General features: G+C 43.0%; 1 protein-coding gene across 4 annotated transcripts; it reads left to right on the top strand.

Moving 5' to 3' along the window:
• Window positions 1-27: 27 nt before the first annotated feature.
• On the top strand, window positions 28-20,139 carry pxnb (paxillin b). Of its 4 annotated transcripts, none has more exons than XM_020093931.2 (14): window positions 28-195; window positions 10,721-10,929; window positions 11,629-11,714; window positions 11,823-11,962; window positions 12,173-12,356; window positions 13,124-13,238; window positions 13,374-14,678; window positions 15,619-15,885; window positions 16,014-16,454; window positions 16,606-16,767; window positions 16,867-17,040; window positions 17,126-17,207; window positions 17,334-17,482; window positions 17,966-20,139. In XM_020093931.2, the coding sequence occupies exons 1-14, from the start codon at window positions 183-185 to the stop codon at window positions 18,230-18,232; spliced, it is 3,594 nt and encodes a 1,197-aa protein (XP_019949490.2). In that variant the 5' UTR covers window positions 28-182; the 3' UTR covers window positions 18,233-20,139. The 4 variants fall into 4 exon arrangements, with proteins under 4 accessions (XP_019949490.2, XP_019949491.1, XP_069380274.1 ...); XM_069524173.1 differs by lacking the exon at window positions 28-195 and adding an exon at window positions 8,402-8,512; XM_069524172.1 differs by lacking the exon at window positions 28-195 and adding an exon at window positions 9,217-9,344.
• Window positions 20,140-20,753: the final 614 nt, after the last annotated feature.

Consider the following 20,753-nt stretch of genomic DNA (forward strand, 5'->3'; position numbering starts at 1 on the left):
TGAAGTACACATGCACATATGGCTGCGCGCTCCCGACCCCCGTCCTGAGTAAGTTGCAGGGTGAAGCAGCAGCAGCAGAGAAGTAGTGAGAGGAAAAGTCAGACTCGGTCCTGAGAGGAGAAGCTGAGCGAACTTTAAACCGACACCGTCCAGCAGCAGCAGCAGCGGCAGCAGGAGCCAACATGGACGACCTAGGTGAGTGCAGTGGTTGTTTCGCTCCGTGCTGTGCTCGGTGGGCAGCGGGCGGACTTCAGGGTGGAGGAGTGGAACGTCTCCTCAGGGTTTCACGTTGAAAAGAGCAGCTTGTGTTCCTGTGCGCTCACACATCTGCTGAGAGGCTGGAAGAAGTTCACCCAGAGGCTCTCAGCTCAGCTCAGCTCAGCTCAGCCTGTCGCCTCACGTTTCACCCACTTCTTCACACTGACGCCTCGCAGTAAGTTAGCGGCTGGACAGTGGCTAGCCTTCACCGCCACCTTTTAAACTCAGTGTTTCTGAGGATAACAACGCGGTGTCCCGCTCACTCAAGGCGTTGTTTCTCATTAAAAGTGTGCGCCACAGGGAGGGGATATTTGGCTGACATTTTCACATCGAGCTTTAAAGTTACCTCCTCAACTTCTGCCCCCCGGGCTGTTCATTCCAGCTTTGAAGTGGTGGAGTCAACAGGCCTCCCCATTTAGACTGCTCCGTGCAGCACGGTGTGAGCCCAGCCTGGCCCCGCTGCTTCTCAATGTCTCTGCAGTCCTGATGGTGAGCACACTCTCCACTTTGTCCCCCTCCTCTCACTCACCGAGCCTGGACACAGGAGACACTAGTGGGATTGGGACAGTTGGAAATTTGAAAATCTGTCCCAAAAAAACTGTGTTGTCCTATAATAATTTAGTTTAAAAAGAAGACGTCCTTTAAAACAGCAACACAATGAAATGTCATTAAAGACCTGTTCGGTTGCATTGTGTTAAACGTACAATTTCTTTGAAAATAACAGATCCCTTAATAGCAGTAAATGTTATAATAAACCCTCCATGGAAACCTCATGGTTTCTCACTTTGCTCCTTGGTTATAGGTGGTAAAGTTGTAGTCGTCTCCTGACCTTGTGTGTTATCCGGTTGATTGCTGCTACAGAATCTGTTTTATATATTAAACTGGTGTAACAGTGCCAGTAACAGTCTATGACCAGGAAGGCATGGCAGACCTTGAATTGGTGGAGCTGCTGGGGATTCAAACCACTCTATTCTGCACAAATGCTTGGTTAACTGATGAGTTATTTTACAGTAATAATTCAAAGTGTCTTTACATCAGACAGTTAAATGATAGGAAATAACGTTTGGCCACTGTGGCAGGTACATTTTAAAATTACCTCCCACAGAGGTTGACATTTTCAACCCTGTCCCATGGTTGGTTGGTTTGTAAGATTTGGTTGGTTGGTTTGTAAGCAAGATTTGACAAAAAAACAGAACAGATTTCCAGGAATCTTGGTGGAAGGAAGTGGTATTTAAAGAACCTATTATATTTTGCTGCAGAATTGTTTTCACTTTCTTTAACATTACAAGATAAGGTGTCCTGGATCTAGATAGGAAAAAAGGCATATTTAGTGGACTGATATGATGAGTGTGTGAAATTGGTGCAGCTTGATTGAATTTAAGGAGCCGGAAGATTTTTATTTTAGTTTGTATCTGTTTTGGGAAGTTAATAATTTGTTACCATCTATATAACTAACTAATGCAATGTCAGTTAATATTGATTGTTAGTGAATTGTTTATGGAACAAAATATTTGTGTAACCAATGATCAGTGACACTCTGGATAGACTGGTCTAGTGTTTACTCTGCGTTGTGGATTTCTTTGTAAAATGATGAGTGAAACACGTTCCCAGTTCCGAGGAATTGTATTCTTCTTTTTAGTGTTTGGAGCCAGCCTGGTTACCTGCCTGGAACCACACCGTCACACCTCCCATACCAGAAGTCTCTCACACACAAAACCAAAGATGTACAAAACAACCCCCCCGAACATCACAACAGCGCCACCCAGTGAAGGGGTACATATATATATATAGAGAGAGAGAGAGCAAGTGGAATAACACCAAATAAACTCTGTTACACTTGCAATTGTGAAAGTCTTGACTTCAATTTGCTTGATTTGTAGGAACAACAGTTCAGCACCCAAACATTAAATTATCACTGATATCAAAAGAGAAAAACAGCAAACAATCAAAATTGTTACCATTATTTTTCTGTCTGTTAAATAATCTGTTAAATAATCCTGTCAGCTCGATGTTAAGATACTATCGTCAGCCCTGTATCTATAACCAGCATCAACCACAGCTGATAATATATCCCGACTGTCTATCTATACGCAGCCTGTCAACTCCATCTATTTTTTTGTGCCTCTCTCTAACCAGTCACCTCTGCAGTTCACTGGCCGTTGACCTTTGCCACTGAACCTCTGAACTTCTAATTTTGCTGTTATGGTTTTCCCCAGCTGCTCACTTTGCTATATTTACCTTGCTAATTCAGAATAAACCACTTGATTTCCTGGCAGGTATCAGTAGGAATGCTCCTGTTGTCCTGACCTCCCTCAGTAGAAAGGCAGTAAAATGGATTTGTTTAAGTGGAGAGATGATGGGCCACATTTGGAACTTGGCCTGCTGTGAGAATACCTCCAGGGTACGTTAGATGCTCGAGCCACCACGGGCTAGTGAAAGGGCTGATTGTTGGTTGAGAGGCCGCCTGCAGTCTCACTGAAGTAGTGAGAACAGCAGTCTAAAGTAGGGGGCGAGGCTGCTGAGGAATTTCGAACATCATTCTGTGTCAGGGTCCAAGGCCAAACGCTCTCTGGGTCATGACTCGCCTCCTACCCAATACTATCAGCTCTGTGCCACCAAAGGCAGGGCTGTTGGTTTTCAGTTTTCCTCAAACACAAATCCTCTAGTAGTTGCAAACGTTTACAGATTGTTAAGATAAATCTTTGAGCTCTGAGGTCTGCTAGCATGACAATTTCGAAACCATTCATTTAAGAGGATTTCAACTGCTCTGCGATGAAAGAGTAAACTCTTTTGTTCACATCCTGCAGAAAACCCCTCCCACACCCTCTCTAAATATGCAAAAACAAACCATGTTAAATATTTGTAAATACTATATCAATGTGGTTGACTGTTCTTCCAGTAAACCTCCAGTTAATGTGCTCCCACTGGTCCTTGACCTGAGGCTCACTGATGACTGACAGGTCTACACAGAGCTGTTTGGAAACCTGATCAGGCTCTTCTCGTTTCGTCTTCTTTAAATCTGTGGATAATGTTCTGCCCACGCTGGTTACCACTCGAGGAAGGGGTTTCCCTCAGTAGAGTGTGAGCACTCTTTCAGTCTGTAGAGGTTTTCTCTGATCGGTCTTTGATGGTCCCGGTCAGGTGGCATCCAGGCCTGGCCTCGCTGTCATTACTGATATAATGTTCTGTTTCTGTGTTTTGTTTGTGGAGTGAGTAGCCACCAGTCGACTCTCTGTGAATTCCTCAGGATTGTGTGAGATTCAGGCAGGCTGACCTCACTGGGCCTTGGAAGCCCTGCTCTGTGTCTGCAGGTTAACACTGAAGCAAGATGGATTAGTGCAGTCATACATAAGGCTTGAGGGTTATGACTAAATGGAGAACTAGAAGGACGCTTCTAATCCTTCCAGTATTTTTTGCATAATCCTGCTAATGGATGGAAAGACAGTTCCCTTAAATTCAATCCAGCCACACCAAAATGGACACATCTGTGAAAATGTAAAAAAAACTCCCAATGCCTGGTTTTTATTAACGAAGTGGAAAAAAGTCCTGATCTGGATCTGCTCCAAAATTTAGATGGATTTTCCTTGACCCACATCCCATCCTCCTGCAGTTTTTGCATTATCTTGCTAACAAACACACGCTGATAAAAACATAACATCTTTTTTAGCAGAGGTAATAACTTCCAAGCCAAGTAGCCTCATTCGAAGTGGACCAACAGCATCAAGGTCCCCTGGTTCAGTAGGTGGCAGTGTAATTAACTGCCCATCCCGACAGACATTGAGAATAGTTTATAGAAAAAGACAATTTTCTCCCTGATTGCCTCATTTGCTGTTGTAGGTCAATAAGAGACAGAAATATTAAAATACTGTTTCATAACCAGTTAAAAACTCCTAAAGGGGCTTTAAAAATCAATCTGACACTATAATTGCATTGTGCATTTCCTTGAATTATTTTGCATTTAAACAAATCATAACCAAACTAGGTTTGGGAGCTCAGGGTCACTCGGGTTCATGCAGCCCAGATCAATTAACACTGTTTAGTTTGTGAGTTTCCAGAATGCGACCAAGCTCAACAACCAGCATGGGACTATTTGATGAACTGTTGACACTCTGCAAGTACAAACATTGAAGAGGAATTAAATTAAGAATAAAGCACAGTAGATTTCAGTAACTGCCAGTGCACACTCTTTGCTCATTCATCCATCTTAGAAATAACACAGCAGAAAACAGGTACTCTTTCTCGCAGCTAGGCCTGAAAACAGTGTGAGCCACTCAGCTCTATTTTCCGGACAAACAGAGGCCCCTGTGTATTTACTGGAGGTGGCTATGTTGGCTGAAACAGCAGCACCTGTTCCACATGTCTTCTGTAAACACACTGCAGTCCTGTTACATTTACTATAACTGATCTGATCACCTTGGAGACGAAAGCTGTACTCTCCAAGCAAGGAGTGAGAGTTGTCCGTTTGTAGAAGGCAGCGTGGTCTTAAATGTTTACAGCATTTGCACAGCATACCAAAAGATCTTAGAAGGTCTTTAGTGGTTTCTGTGTCCCAGTGTGTCCGCAGCACAGAGTTTGTGTTACCAGACTAGCTATCATCACCCCATGAGAGCTGCAAGGTTAGTGCATACCGCCCCTAACCACTGGGCTCACTGGCTCTGCTAGAGGGAAGCTCCTGACTGTAAATCAGTCTTGTTCCCGAGCTCCACACCCATCCTGTTCTGGGTCTGGGGAAGAAAGAGCTGCATGGCTGACCTCATCGCTTAGGCAACAGACCCTGCCCTACATCCTGAGGAAACAGAGGCAAAAAAACAATGAGTGGAGTCAGTGCTGGAGGCCAGCAAACACTGGTCGAGGGGGCAGCTGTGGGCCTTCAAACTGTGATCCGGCTGCCAGAACAGCATTTTCACTGGTAAATGCAGTGTTACCTCATTGTTGCTTCAGTCGCAGCACCCTCTGCACTCTTTTCCTCTTGCCATGCTGTGTCCACAAACTCCACACCTTCCTGGTTCCAGGCCTTGTAACTTGGCCCAGGGAAGACAGGTCTGGGTAATGTAGTAGGAATCCTTGAGTCCCTGCTGGATTACTCAAGTGGGGGAAACCCAAGGTCATATTTTGATAAGATGGGTGAACATCGTGCTTTTCAAACATTATTTGAATTAAACTTTAATCAGACAGTTTTGGATTTCCAATTTTAAACTGTAGCTGAGCTGAAACAATCAGTTGACAGAAAAACAATCTACAATTGTTATGATGTTATTTATTGTTTTTCATCTTTAAGGGGAAATTTGTGGAGAGATTTTCTGGTTTTATTTTTTTAAATTAGAGGCATATTGCATGTCTTTGTCATATAGTGAAACGGGGTTGTTTCAGTCAGCGTTATAGTGCAAGACAGACAACACAGCCTTTCAATTTTGGATCTTCCTCATCCGACATACCCAATTACACTCTTCTTACAGCACAAAGGACTACTCACTCACATACAGTCCTCACACATGGCTATGAATGTGTCCTCAGTGACTGAGTGTTACATCAGTCCTTAGACTTTCCCCTACCATCTGATTTACTGGTCTTTGGGGAAGTGCTATTATTTTGGTCTAGCAGTCTCTCAAGTGGTGGGTGTCATCTTTCGGATATGGGGCTGCTTGGCAGGGTACAGTATTTTTAGGTATGTTTATTTTGAAGTAATCACCCCAAGATGCTTCTCTCTTTCTGATAGTATGTGGTTACTCTCATTCATTCTTTTTCTGTATGGCTATGTGCGTTATACTACAGAAGCAGGTTGTGATTTATAAGCTATAAGGCTTAATGTTTATCTCTCTCTTGCACCATCATTTAATCTGTTATTCAAATTTCTCTCATTCACTCACAATCTCTGTCCCTGCTTTCTACCCAGCCTTCCCTGCCTGTCTCACTGGCATCTCACCCTCCGCCCCCTCTCCCCGGCCCCTGCCTGTCTTGTTTGATATAAATATCATGTTGGGTTGGCCTGATGGGGTAGGGTTTCGGTGTAGGCCTGTGGCCTGTTCTGCTTTTTTGCTGCCTGGCTATAAACAGGTGAGCTGTGGACGCTGGTGGCCCATCACCACTGCCCACTTCCTAATAGAAAAGATTTGATGACCCTTGGTTCCTTCCTTGCCTGTCCGCTCTGCACTCAATGCTCTGTGGGAAATGGGCAGTAAAAACATTGACATCTCCCTTATCCTGGAATTCAAAGCATGCTGTAGTTGGTGGAACGGGACCTGTAATTGTCAACACATTTTTTTTCCTTTTCATTTTCTGGGCCGACAGATGTTGCTTTGTACTCGAGCACATTCCCCACCAGCGTCTCTCTACCTGGAGTCCAGCGGCTCTGGAGGAATGTGTGTTCTGCTTGAGTAGATTTTATTACAAAGCATCATTTTGATTCCCAAAGTGGAGAGAGAGAGGAATGTGTGGAATTCCCCATGCACCTTCGCTCCCATCTGATAAACAGTGCAGGACCATGGCAGGGCCTTGGGTGAGGAGGGGGTGTGGACACAGGCAGGACTGTACATGTACCCACTGCCAGAAGAATGCGTACTGTGTCAACATAACTTTAGAGTTGTTTGTTGAACAAAATGGAGATTAGTTACCACACTGTGACCACAGATGAATCCCATGACAGAGGGAGCTACTGTCATAGTAAATCTGTGTATTGTTTGACTGAGATTGAACGATTCCTCTTGAGTTATTAGTCTTGTGTCTCGTGTTGTCCCCTGTTTGATGACATTTTTATTCCTTCAGAATTTGCACAATGGACTATTGAGTCAGGATGTTGTCAGGGCCAAAATTGGACTTTGTCCGTCCCAGCTACTACCCCCTGTCTGGAATGGAAAAGATTAGCCTGTTAGTTGGCTCACAGTGCATTCTTAATACTTCTTAACTCGTCCAGGACCAAACTCGTCTGATGTTGGTCAACAGGCTGGTGTCCCTCCTCATTTCACATTCACTGCTGCCCTCCTCAGGGAAATGAGTGAACCTTTTGCTATCATCTTCAACTTCATCCTTTTTATGATCTGTAGCAAATTATATCAATGATGAAGTCACTAACAACGTGTGTGTGTGTGTAAATGCTGACTGCTTAGTCAAATGCTAAAAAAAGGATGTGAGCTGGAAATTTTAAATTCCGTAAAAACTATTTTCTGACTATCTATCAGACTGTGGAGTAACTTTTTCCCTGATGCTCAGTTTTTTAAATCCTTATATTCAAATAGCAAAACCCATGTTTGTCCATCGCACGCTGAGATTATGTTGCAATCCATGATAGGATTCAAAGCATGGAAATAGTTAAAGCAAACAGTTTTGTGTATTTTTTAATAAAATGGAGGGTGTGTAGAATGGGAATGTTACTATATTTAGCAGTTATTTTTAAATTTAAATTAGTAACAATAATAATGCATTTTGTATATTTAGCGCTTTCAACAATGCACAAAGACACTGATCAGAGAAAACAAATAACTAGAAATGTAAGATACACATCATAAACTGCATTAAAAGCAGGTTTTGAGTCATGTTTTATGAAGTGAGGTTCAGTCTCTGATTTGTTTATCATCAACATTTATTTTGTGATTATTTTCTCTTCTCTTTAATTAACACATTTTCACAGTGTTACACGATCAAATCACTTTGTTATTCAGATATTCTGTTCACTATCACATGGGGGGGTCTCTGCGCAGCAACAAATCACAACAGCAACAAAACCTGGTGTGGGATGGAGCAGCAGACACAGGCAGGATGTAACGTATTCATTTTGCTGGGGAGATTACATGTTTTTGTTAACAACACATCAACATCTTCGCTGGTGTCTTATACATGTATGGCTCTGCTTTTTCACCCTGATATTTTCTTTTTTTTCCTTTCATTTTCTTCATTTTTGCATCTTTCATGTGTTAGACGCTTCATCTTCTGTAGAAAAACTCTATATATATACTCAAGCTGTTTATTTCCCACTATAGGAATGAATATATGCAGAATGCGTTAACCTTTGTGTTTTGATTTAAACAATGAATCTGTGATAGATGGCCCATGTGGCGATCTAATCTGGACTTCATGGGTCTGGGTCTGACTCACAGATGTGTAGTATCAGCAAGTGGGAGGGGATGATGTGTCCTATTACACTATTTTAAATGGAGTCTCAGAAACTTGGCTTCGTCTCCAACTGGAGGGCCTCCGGCTGTGCGGCAGTCCTTGGGTTCAAGGCAATGAAGAACTTTCTAGGAATATATTACGATAAATAGTAAGTCTTGGTGCATTTTCTTAAAAGATTTGACAGCTTTTAAAATCTGATACAAGATTAACAGTGAATCTAAAGCTAAATACTCGCACTGTATTTTATATGACTCCCCTTTGTCCCAAAACCAGTTGTGTTATTTTTCCTATATGGAGGCTTTGTTTTATGAGCAACAAAGTCAACTTCAGTTACGCCTTCTTTCGCATGTCAGCACCAGGTGCAGATTATTTTAAGATGGTCATGATATTTCAGCACATTTGCACAGACATGGGCTACTTACTGAGCTTACCGCTTTAAATAGGCTCCTGCTCCCATGTGGTTTATGTCAAACTTCATGACTAAAACATTTACTTTCTGGAAAGGGTCTCCCTCAGGATTGACCACTGCCACGAGGACTCGTGAGCGAATTTAAAATTAGATGTGTGAGACTCCAGGTCATTTAACACTTGTTCATCTGTGTTGAACATTTACATTTCTATCTGCTTTCTATTTCATGTAAAAGTCAGACATATGTGAAGTTGCTATCCCATAATAATTCAAACTTGTGGAGACACTAATGAAGACATGGGTTGGATTACCAGTGTTTGTTATTAGGTGTAAGGACACTGGAACAATACTGTTGTTGAAAGAATACTGTCACACCATTATTTGCCCTCAGACCACTCCCCCTTCCCCCCAGCAGACTGGCAGCATGTTATCGCTCCTTGTTGCTCACACAATCTTTGTCTGGACTGTTGACTGCTTCACATTACACACACACAAACACACAAACGCATGCGCACAAACACACACACACATCTTTTTATATATATATAACCCTGGCTGGAGGAAAAATAATGTGAGTACAGAAACTGGACTTCTCTAATGATCCAAAAGCTAAATGTTTGTATTGCTCGATTACTCTGACCTTCAATTTTTGTGATGAATTGGTTTTCCAGATACTTTGTGTATTTGCTTTTTCTATCCAGTTGATTGTGAAGTGTGGAGGAGGTGTAATTTTCAATGAGCAGCATGGTGGCCTGTTCACTCTATGACTTTACATACGGTTTTAAGTTAAATATCTACTATGATACAACTTTGTTTGAATTAATGGTTAGTAATTTGGAGAAGTAGAATTATTTAGATAACGGCAAACATCACAAATGGTCTAAACATAAATAATAATATGTTTGTATATTTATCATGTTTATTGAAATAATGGAAATGTTTCCAGTGCTATTGTTGACTTTCGTCTTAAGTTCCAGGAGCCAGTTCAGTAAGCCACCTTCTTGGTTATTCGGACCATTTTCCATGTTGCTTCTTTGTACAGTGATCACTTGAAACAGACCAACTAAACCCTAAACCCAACCCCAAGTCAAAGCCTCTGAAGTGTAACAGCACACAGCCGGTGGTTACTGGGGTCTATTCTTGACAGGCCGAGGATGGACGGATTGTGTGATGTAAGAGTCTATTTTGTTCCTGCATTCCTCCGAACACTCAGCGGGGTAACACTGTTCCCTCTTTTAGCCCTGGACAGGATTCAGAAACACTTTCTATCCGTCTGTCTGATTCTTTGTCAGTCTATCAGTCTGACTCTTTACATTCACACTAATGCTCATCAAACAGAGACTAAACAAACACTTGTGTACGTCGCTCACACAGGTAAATCACACTGAACTGACAGATCGAGCTCAGTGACAGGTAGCTCTTACTATCAGCAGCGTTGTATTTATAGTGTGGACTGATGGAAAAAGTATGTTGGGGATTTCAGAGGGATATTTTATGAAGGCCCAATGGGTTTAGGTGTGTATGTTGAGCTTGTGATGTACTTTACCATGCTGTGATGGTGACTGGGCCTAACCTTATTGTTGAATGATTTACGTCTGGAGAAATGTCTTTTTGGTGACACGTTGGAATGAGAAACTGGAGCCGACTCGCCACCATTGTCAGTTTACAGTCTGACACCGCAGTCGGTAGTCGCCTCGGAGAACCCAACAATCCCTGTAAAGAATTTACTGGTCTCCAGGACAACCATGTTGGAACATGGACAGATTGTTATTTCAATGAAAGTAAGACAAGGGCTATTAAGCAAATAGAAAGATTTTGTTTATTTAATTACGCAGCCCCACTGTGTTTTGAACATAATGTGTGATTCCTTTTGTTAGGTTTATGAAATCTCTTGGTTTTAGTCCACCTTTCAATCAAGTCAGTCAAATATAAACATCTTTCTTTCAGACGCGTTGCTGGCAGACCTGGAATCAACAACATCCCACATCTCAAAGCGACCAGTGTTCTTGCCTGAGGAGACCCCCTACTCCATCCCTACGGGAGGACATTCTTACCAGGATGTGTCAGTTCCACCCCCAGTCCCACCTCCGCCCTCAGCCGAGGCATTGAATGGTTCCCTGATAGATCAGCCGGACTCGCACCACTCCTCTCAGCAGGTAAATTACTGTAGATCACTGTGGTTTGATGTTAAGTTTTGTTTGCTAGTTATCAGGATTATACAAAAAATGGATGGAACCATGACATTTTGTCACTTTCATAATCATTGCAACACTGAATGTTTTTGAACATTTTCATTGAATGATTCATTGATCTTGATGAGAAAAAAATGTTAAGCAGACAGCTGTTTATGAGTGTGTATTTTGGTGCAGATCCAAATGAAAATCTGGATCTTGTGGGTGTAAATGTGGTTATGAAAGAAACCTATATCTACCACCCGTATTTAGGTGAGAAATATAATATGACCATGGCTTTGACGCTTGTTTTAATTCATGGGGACTGTCAGGCCTTGCTGGAGGTATTGTACTATGTGCAATTCTATTCTATTACTTATTATTTTCCGTGATGCCCTTACACAAACCTGTTGTTAACTGAGCAAGAGATGGTGCAATTCTGCAACACAAGGTTTTAGAAATAGTATATAATGAAATATGTATATAAGTAGAGGTTAAAATAAAATTTTAAGTGATAAATCTCATGTATATTTGTGCATGTGAATCATATTTTGTGATTACAGATAAGAGATATGAATAGTCATGTTCACACACAGTTAATTTGTCACTAATGATGTCTAATTGGGAGCCAAGTAAAAGTTCAAACAAGGGCTATTCAGTAGACTAACTGTGTGTCCTTTGCAGTCGTTAGGTTCAGCACAGAAGAGCTCATGGTCCAGAGACAGTAGCAGCTCTCCGTTGTCTCACATTGAAGAGGACCACGTCTACAGGTAGTCTGCCACACACTTGTTGTTTGCCCAATGTTGATCATCTGTTGATCATCAGTGTTCTTTAGCAGGAGTTGCGATTGACAGTTTCCCTCTATGTCTCCTCTTCAGTTTTCCAAACAAACAGAAGTCATCTGACCTGTCATCAGCAGCCATGACCTCTGCTCTGGGCAGTAACCTCTCTGAGCTCGACAGGCTGCTGCTAGAACTCAATGCAGTGCAACAAAGCTCCCCTTCATTCCCCACAACAGGTAGACACAAAGTGTAGTGAGCAGAGTTAAGGACGATTCTTCGTTCTGTGTCAAAGCTACGCCGTAGGTACGCACGTAGCCAATGCACTGTGCCTACACAGGGTACGTACGTAGGGTACACATCTACGCGTTGGCTATGCTGGAGGTACGGAGTAGATTCAATTCAGCAGCATGAATTGGGCTTTAGTTGTACTGCTAATGTGTCCGCAGAGGAGGCAGCTCCACCCCTACCTTCCTGCAGCATCACCCACTATGAGAATGGCAGCGGTCCTGACATCATGGTGAGCCCCCCGCCTCAGGAGAAACCCAAGAGGAACGGAACGAGGCTGGACGAAACCCGACCCACTGTGGAGAGTCTATTGGACGAGCTGGAAGGCTCAGTGCCATCACCCAGGTACAGACAATCTACCGTTTACGTTCACTACTGTTAATGCAAACCTTAGGAGTTGACTCACAGACATTAACAGTTAGTGCAACAAGAAGATGTCATTTTTAATTAAAGATTAAGATTAACAGGCAAACATCACACAGTGAAGATCACTCCCCAAATAGGATGGAAAATTACATGTAAGCTATTTATTTGAGGAAGTTACAGTCCACATCTCATATTGTTTGCTGTTCTCTCTTCATGCTTTATGTACGTCGTAAGACATTTTCCATTTCCCACCCAAAAATCTTTGTGTGCCAGATAAAAACAAATTGATGAAAACCTGTGTATAGAGTGATAGCGGCAATCAGCCTTGATCATCTTGCCTTTTTTTCATCACAGGCAATATTTTTTTATTTGTCAGCAGAAAATGTGGAAGTAGTTATGTGAAGAATAAAATTAGAGCTTGAGAGAGCTAAAGAGAAGTTTCAACTTCCTGTCACAACTTCTTAAACAGTTGTCAGCACACAGTTTAACAAGACCATTTCAGTGACAAGAAAATAGTACCTAGTTTGTTTTGTTGTGTTTGTCATGTTCAATGACAAATTTTAAAAGAAGATGTGAGAAAATACTATGCCTGCTGAAGCTAATTCTCTGACGTTTCTGTGGTGTGTTAGAGCTCTGAGCTGTGGGAATCTAGACAGTAGATATTTTGGGTTGCACTGTTAGTAGGTTTTCCACATTTGCTTTATGAAAATGAATGAAAATCATTTGTATATTTGTATATTTTCCAGCCCCCCTGCTTGTCACAGTGACTTGGACTCCCCCTCTCAACAACAAGCCAGAATTTCAGCTTCCTGTGCCACAAGAGAGTTAGATGAGCTAATGGCCTCTCTGTCTGACTTCAAGGTAAAAAAAAGCATATTTCTGGTAAATACCAGAAAAGCTTGAGTAATCAACAAACTCCAGCAAGGAGATCTGTCATTTCCCCCATGATTTCCTGTCCTTTTCCTCTGCTTACTCTCTCGTTTCTCTGTTCTCTAGCCCAGTTCTTTGGGCTCTCTGCTGGACCCAGCAGGAGCATCTTCCAGCTCTCCTCATCCTCCAATCTGTTCCTCCGTCACCCCAGTAGCGTCTCCTTTTCCTAGTCTGTCCCACCCGTCTGCCTGTGCTTCTCCCCTCTTCTCTTTGCCTGCTGGTCTAGAGTTGCATATAGACGAGGACGGAGGAGACAGTGGTATGTCGATGGCCCATCCACACCGCCTCCCTCTCCACAGCCCCATATCTTCACTTTCTGCAACCAGTGATCTAGACATGGACTCTGCCATAGATATCTCTGCTGCCATGCTTTCAAACCAAACCAGGTCTCTGCTAGTCCTCTCTCAGTCTGCCTCATCCAACTCCTACCTGATGAGAAATAGCCCGAGTCCTTCCAATACCACCACCACCCCGTCACTTACGTCAGTTAACACTGTACTGGACCACAAGTCTTCTAAGAGCTCCAGTCCATCTGTAGAGCGGGTCTCACCCTCAAATACTGTCGGTATATTCTCTTGTGCTCCTGAGACTATGAGCAAGGGCTCTGCTTCTTTTCATGACCTTGATTTTATTTCCTGCACTCCATCTCCTTCAAAAAACCTCACCCCTCCTCTCTCAGTGCCAAAGACTCCTTCACCTCTCCCTGTTGCTCTGTCTATATCTCCACATTCTGTGCATGCCTCCTCAAAAACCTCCTCACCATCTCCGGTCTCCCCATCGATGGTCCCTTCCCCACTGGCTTTCACTAGTAGCCCCAGCCGGCAGCCGTCGGAGCCAGCACCCGCAACCCAGAGAGTAAGCCCTTACGCTGTGCAGCAAGCCCCAGTGGAAGAGCCCTCCCTGGATGAGGCTTTAGACAAGCTGCTAGCTATGGGTTTTTCCCAGAATCACTCAGCAGAGCATGTGGAGGAACCACAGCTGAAGATGGAAGAACAGTGTCTGGGCAGAGGAATGCCGGAGGTGCACGAGGAGCTCATCCTGCCCCTGGACAGAAACTGCGTGCAGGCTGACACCTTTACCAGTGCCACCAACACCATCACAGACGACTCCGTGGACGGAGGCACTGATGGAAACGGAGACCTGGACTGGGCTGATGAGGAGCTCTCCGTGTCCTTCCATGATGGCCTGGATGGCACCATGACGCCCTACACTGAGAGGCTGTACACAGATGGCAGCATGACCCCACTGACAGAGGCCAGCTGGATGGATGAGTCCATGACCCCGTCTTCGTGCCCTGGGACCCCGGACGTTGCCCTGGACCTCCCCATGCTGCAGACTCCCAATATAGACCGAGTCTCTGCATCCGGACATGTATGCATCGCCATTCCTGCTCGTCACACGCAGCGCTTGTTTTGTTTAAATCTAGCTTTGTATTGCGTTGCTGCTTGTGAGACTGATGCTTCTCAACAAGTGTCTGCTCCACCAGTCTGTGCTCAGTGTCTTTCATGTTTTTTTGAAAAACTGCACATATGGCACACAATTTGTGTTAACTAGTTTGCTCACTACTACACTTTTATAAGGTAATCTTAGAAGTTTTTGTTTTAATTAATAATTTAATTTGTTTACATTCACATTTTCAACTCCTCACATTCTCTATAAATAGAACACTGGTCACATAAAGGGTCACACCATGGGCCTCCAGAACTTGCGGAGCAGCTGTATTAGTATTTCTTTGACCTTGCATACACTACATGGTTAATTGATTTAATCAAAAAGCTGACAACTGTAGCTTGACTGTTTAGGTTAATGACAAACCAGATGTTCCAATGATACCAATATTAGACACTATTTAACTAGAAAGAAACTAGACACCAAAAAATAGTTTGAGCTTTACAAAAAGACACATGGAGGACACAGTCTTGGAGAAAATTAAAATAAACTTGTGGAACTGAAGGAAAACGTAAAAAGGAAGTCGCTCTTTCTAATCGATAGCTTTTGTTTTGGCACTTACAAGTAAATCATTGATTGTGACCTAGTACCAGTACAGAGCATGGCACAAACCACTGACCTCTTTACCTGTTGCATCAGCTTTGTGTGAAGAACCCGAATGTGACCTCGGACTTGTGTTGGTTGGGGTGACATGAGCACGTAAGACATGCATGAAGTGTGACTCGGAGCCCACTGACCACCGCTTCACAGCCTGTCAGTGATTTGTGTGACTCACCTGCAGCTACAGAGCTCTGCAGTAACCGCTCCAGCTGGTTTATGTTTGGTGTGGACACATGATAAGCTGCTCATCATTCCGTCTTAGATAAAGTCAGTGATAAGACGCACTAAGGAGACTACCAACATACATCCCATGTACCGAGATGGTCTCCTGCGCAGGAAGATGGGACCCGTCATTGTGAACAAGAACAGTTCTCAGGACCGCCTCATCGAAGAGTTGCAGGGAAAGTTTGGGATCGGCCGCTCAGAGCGCCGACGTAAACAGTCTGATGACTGGCTGACCGAAGGAGTCATCGTCTCGTCCAAACCCCAGCGTTTCCGTCCTGACTGGGCCGGCAGTGAGGTCGACAAGGTTGGCTTTAGTGTGGTTAACAGTTAGTCCCAAATATTTTTTTCTTTCCCTATTAATTCACCTTCCATGTTCTGCACATTTTCTGTGTGTCTGCCTCCTTCTCTCTGTTCTTCTCCCCTCTTCTTCAGATCATGAATCCCCCAGAGTCGCCTGTCCTTGTGAGGAAGGTGCTCCCACCTCCCTTTCCCCCAGCCCCTCGTTGCCCTCCTATTGTACAAGAACATAAGCGACCGTCCGCTGTACAGCCTCCTCTTGTTCCTATACCACCACCACCACCACCACCACCACCCCCACCCCCGCCACCCCCTCCTCCACCACCTTCTCCCCCCCCACAACCTAAGCACTTCCACCAACCAGTTCCCGCTCCACCTCGGCAGATCATAAAAGCTTCACATCCACCACCGGCCCTAATTCAAGAACCTCCTGCCCCTAAGTCAGAGCCCCCTCCTCCTGTTCTTAAAACCACAACAAGGCCTCCACCTGTGGAGCCAGTGGCACCAGTTGCACCCAAAGTGCTGGTGTCTGTAGGCTGCCAAACAGAGTATGACCCAGTCTTCCCTCCTATGCAGGCATGAACCCCTGTCTCTTATCCATTCTGTTTTTCACACTTATAAATAGACTGTGAATATTATTTTATCTTAGTAACATCAAACTTGGATATTGCATAAACATCTTGTCACATCAACACAAATAATTTTTTTCATGATTGAATCGTTTCAGATTATGGCCCAAGGTAAGGGCGGGGTTCCTGGTGGGCCCCCTACACAGGTCAACAAGCTGGACAACATGCTCGGTAGTCTGCAGTCTGACCTCAACAAATTGGGTGTGCAGACAGTAGCTAAAGGAGTTTGCGGTGCCTGCTGTAAACCAATCGTAGGACAGGTGAGAGGCTTTCACGAGGCAAATCTATCTACAGTATAAATATGTGATATTTTAAAGAGTTTGCAGACTAAATGCAGTCAACTCTTCTGGCTGTCTAAGGTGGTAACTGCCATGGGCCGCACATGGCACCCTGAACACTTTGTGTGCACTCACTGTCAAGAGGAGATCGGCTCCAGGAACTTCTTTGAGCGTGATGGACAGCCTTACTGTGAGACGGATTACCATAACCTGTTCTCCCCACGCTGCTACTACTGCAACGGGCCCATACTGGATGTGAGTCACTGCTGACTCCATTTGTGATCGTTGAGTTGAGGTTTACAGTCGGCCTGCTGCAATAAATGTTGTTATGTCTGTTCAGAAAGTTGTGACGGCGCTGGACAGGACATGGCATCCGGAACACTTCTTCTGTGCTCAGTGTGGATCCTTCTTTGGCCCAGAAGGTGATTTCTTCATTACCTTGTCTTTTATTATCACTGGAAACTGTTCTCTCCATAATTGTCACATTCAAGTAATCATTTGTTTTCATGGATTGTATAAAATCAGTTGTTTCTGTTTATCGTGTGAAGGTTTTCATGAAAAGGATGGAAAAGCCTTCTGCAGGAAGGATTACTTTGACATGTTTGCACCGAAATGTGGAGGCTGTGCCCGAGCCATTCTGGAGAATTACATCTCAGCACTGAACAGCCTCTGGCATCCTGAGTGTTTTGTGTGCAGGGTCAGTATCATGAATTTTTATGAACTCTGTCACACTGGTGACTTTTATTTAGTGCATAGACATAAAGATAGACGACCATCTTCACTTTCTCCCACTGAACAAAAAAACTAATCCTGAATATGGTTTCGGACATTTTGCATTTTTGATGCGTTTTAGGGCTCGAGTCTACACAGTGATCATGGTGTGGTGGTTTTTCTAGCTTCAAATTGCTAAATTTACAAACTTATCACAAATTAGCACTTGAACATGCATCAGTTTGATAAGAACAAAAAATCTAAACCATCTTTGGGAAAATTTTACTTGACGTGTACTGAGATTTTTTTGTTTGGTCTGTGTCCTATCTCACATGGAACTGGCAAGGTTTGACCTATACTATAGTCAGCCACCAGGGGACAATCTTTGCATGTACCTGAGACTCACCTGAGATTAACTGTGAATGGCGAGTAGCTCGACTGAGTCAACAACCTGGTTCTGTGTCCGCAGGAGTGCTTCACCCCGTTTGTAAATGGAAGCTTCTTTGAGCATGACGGTCAGCCCTACTGTGAAGTGCACTACCACGAGCGCCGCGGCTCCCTCTGCTCCGGCTGTCAGAAGCCCATCACTGGCCGCTGCATCACAGCCATGGCCAAGAAGTTCCACCCGGAGCACTTTGTCTGCGCCTTCTGCTTGAAACAGCTCAACAAAGGCACCTTCAAAGAACAAAATGACAAACCCTACTGCCATGGCTGCTTCGTCAAGCTGTTCAGTTAGAGCATGTCACTTTAACCACACGTGGGTCAGGGCTCAGAAAGTGTCAAAAGCATCTTTAGCACAGGTGGGGTGAGAATGGATTGTATTTGTGTCAAAGAAAGAAAAGTGGTCTGTTTTCTAAAGGTTGATTTGGAGGTGTGTAGGGGTTTGAGTATGTGAATGAGGTAGACGCAGTGACTCTGCCAGACAAAAATACTTTTTACATGTCCTTCAGAAAAGTGGGTTTCTAGACAGTCAGAGAGCAACTTTAGAATCATTTGTGGGATTTGAGTTGGTCAAACAGTCTTGGTGTGATGCTCAATATTTAAATGACGCTGACAGTGAAAGTGAGATGAGGAGAGTTTTTCAAATCAACACTGATGTTTCAAATCAACAAATCTTTCTCCTCAGATGTGTTGGACATTTTCTACAGGCAAAGAGCTGTCGTTCTTATATTTCTCTCACATCATCTTGTTTTCAAGTCTTTTTAATGTTGATTTTTCTTTTTAGAAGGTGGTGAAATCTTACTGAACACTGTAGAAATCCATGAAATACTCTGCGTGTTTGACATTGTTGCTCACTGGTTGAGTGTGTCATTTTAGATACCATAAAGAAGAAAAACTGTAAACTATAGCACGGAACAGGTGACGTGTTGTTTTTAGCCTTACAACATAACCCTTTTCAATTTACAAAAGCTTTTAGAGGATTTTTTTTTCATGAAACCTTGAGAAATGGATAAAAAATGGGCTGAGTCCACTTTCACAATTTTCATTTGTGTGCAAGTGATTGTAGTGTCATTACACTCACTCTGCCTAGGAAAACATTATATGAATGATATTTTTCTTCTAAATGAATCAAAACGTGAGAATTGGTCAGTTTAGGTTTATAACACCAGAATCTCAAACACTCACACACACATGCTTTTAGCCAAAGGAAAATAATGTATGGATGAATATAATCCAGTGAAGTGAGTCAGTTTGAAGCCTTCCACCTTTAGCTGCAGTATTTCACTTTCTCCATCACATGTTTAAATAAACCTCATGTTTTTGTGCTGCCAAATCATTCCTTATTTGTTGTCCACTGAAGAAAAAAAAAATAGAAAACGGTTTCAGTCGCCTCTTACAACGAAGTGGAATCTCACAAATTTGTTGGGAGAACATTGTGAACATCTTTTACCGTTGCTGTTTCTGAGAAGATCCTGAGATTTTTTTGATGTAAATATCCAATGCAGCTACTTTGTAAGTGAAGCGCTGGGATGCTTAGCGTGTTACACGTGTGTGATAACCACTCGTCTGAAGAGGCTGGTGAGAGAGCAGAGCAGAGACACATTCAGGTGTTGTTACTGTATTGAGAAGCTGATGAATGTTCATTGTTTTTGAAATGAGTAGTTTATAATGCAAGGAAATCTTCAAAGGTGTCTGTGATACTCCAGTAACTTTGTATTTCAGCGTGTGTCTGTGCCGTTGTATCAGCACCAACAGCACTACGTCTAATGACACTGGCAAATTCAGCAAATTACTGACAACAGATCAACAGCCCACAGTTGTTTTCAAGTTATTCGTCTGTGAGCCTCGTGGTCTGTTCCAATAAATCGCAGAACATCCCTCAATATCTGAGCAGCATCTACTGTATATGAGCGCCAGGTTGGGTCTGAACACAGTGAATCATGACAAGCAGCAGATATTTTCGTCTCATTCAGGGAAATCTCAGAGCCTTAAATCTTTCTCTCGCTCTGTTTAAGAGATTGTGTAACGGTTGTCTGTTCAAATCAATTTAGTCGAGTGTTATTTAACCAAAGCCATACCTTCTTTGAATTGTTTTTTCTGTTCACTGTTTTTTCTTTTCACTTTGAATGTCAGTAGTTATGAATCCTGAGATTCCTCACCTCTAGTCTGATTACACCAATAAATTCTGTTTTGGTATCAAAATGTGATCCAGAGGCTTCATTTATCAAATACTGTAACTCAAGTGCATCTTCAAACACAAATATTAGTCCAACTGTAAAGTACCTCTTTCCACAGACGGATTGTGTTAACTCTCACTTTACAAAGACTCTGAACCATGGTCCCGCTGATGATCCATCTACGACTCCTGTGTGGAGTACAAATTATAAGTTTACATGCACGAAATCACTGTCTCCATATCATTCAAACTTCATACGATCAGAATTTAAAAAAGCTTATATTACAATTGTATTTTAAATCAGAAGTTCTCAGGTTTTCTCAGTTAGCGGCCCCTACAAAATAGAAAATATTCTGGGGACCCAAGGAATAGTTTTCACCTAACTTCTACTAAGTTATGTGAAAGAACAGCACAAGAGAAATGCGTGAGAAGGATATTTGATGTGTATCCGAAATATTTCCACCATAGACTGTATATATAAAGATGTCAACAGAGAACACCCATATATCACGATCATTTTCATGGATGAATTGAATCTGGACCTCCTGGAAATGTGCCACAGACCCCCACTGGAGAATCCCTGGTTAAAGTCGTGTTTCAGTGTTTACACAGTGACATCTGTGTTTTTCTCACTTTGGAT

This window comes from Paralichthys olivaceus, chromosome 4 (assembly GCF_024713975.1).
Source record: "Paralichthys olivaceus isolate ysfri-2021 chromosome 4, ASM2471397v2, whole genome shotgun sequence".
Classification (NCBI taxonomy): domain Eukaryota; kingdom Metazoa; phylum Chordata; class Actinopteri; order Pleuronectiformes; family Paralichthyidae; genus Paralichthys; species Paralichthys olivaceus.

Excerpts from the sequence above, each read along its gene's own strand:
- pxnb (XM_020093931.2), top strand. Across the intron at positions 10,930-11,628 it reads CGCACCACTCCTCTCAGCAG|TCGTTAGGTTCAGCACAGAA; the intron begins GTAAATTACTGT and ends TGTCCTTTGCAG. Across the intron at positions 11,715-11,822 it reads GAAGAGGACCACGTCTACAG|TTTTCCAAACAAACAGAAGT; the intron begins GTAGTCTGCCAC and ends TCTCCTCTTCAG.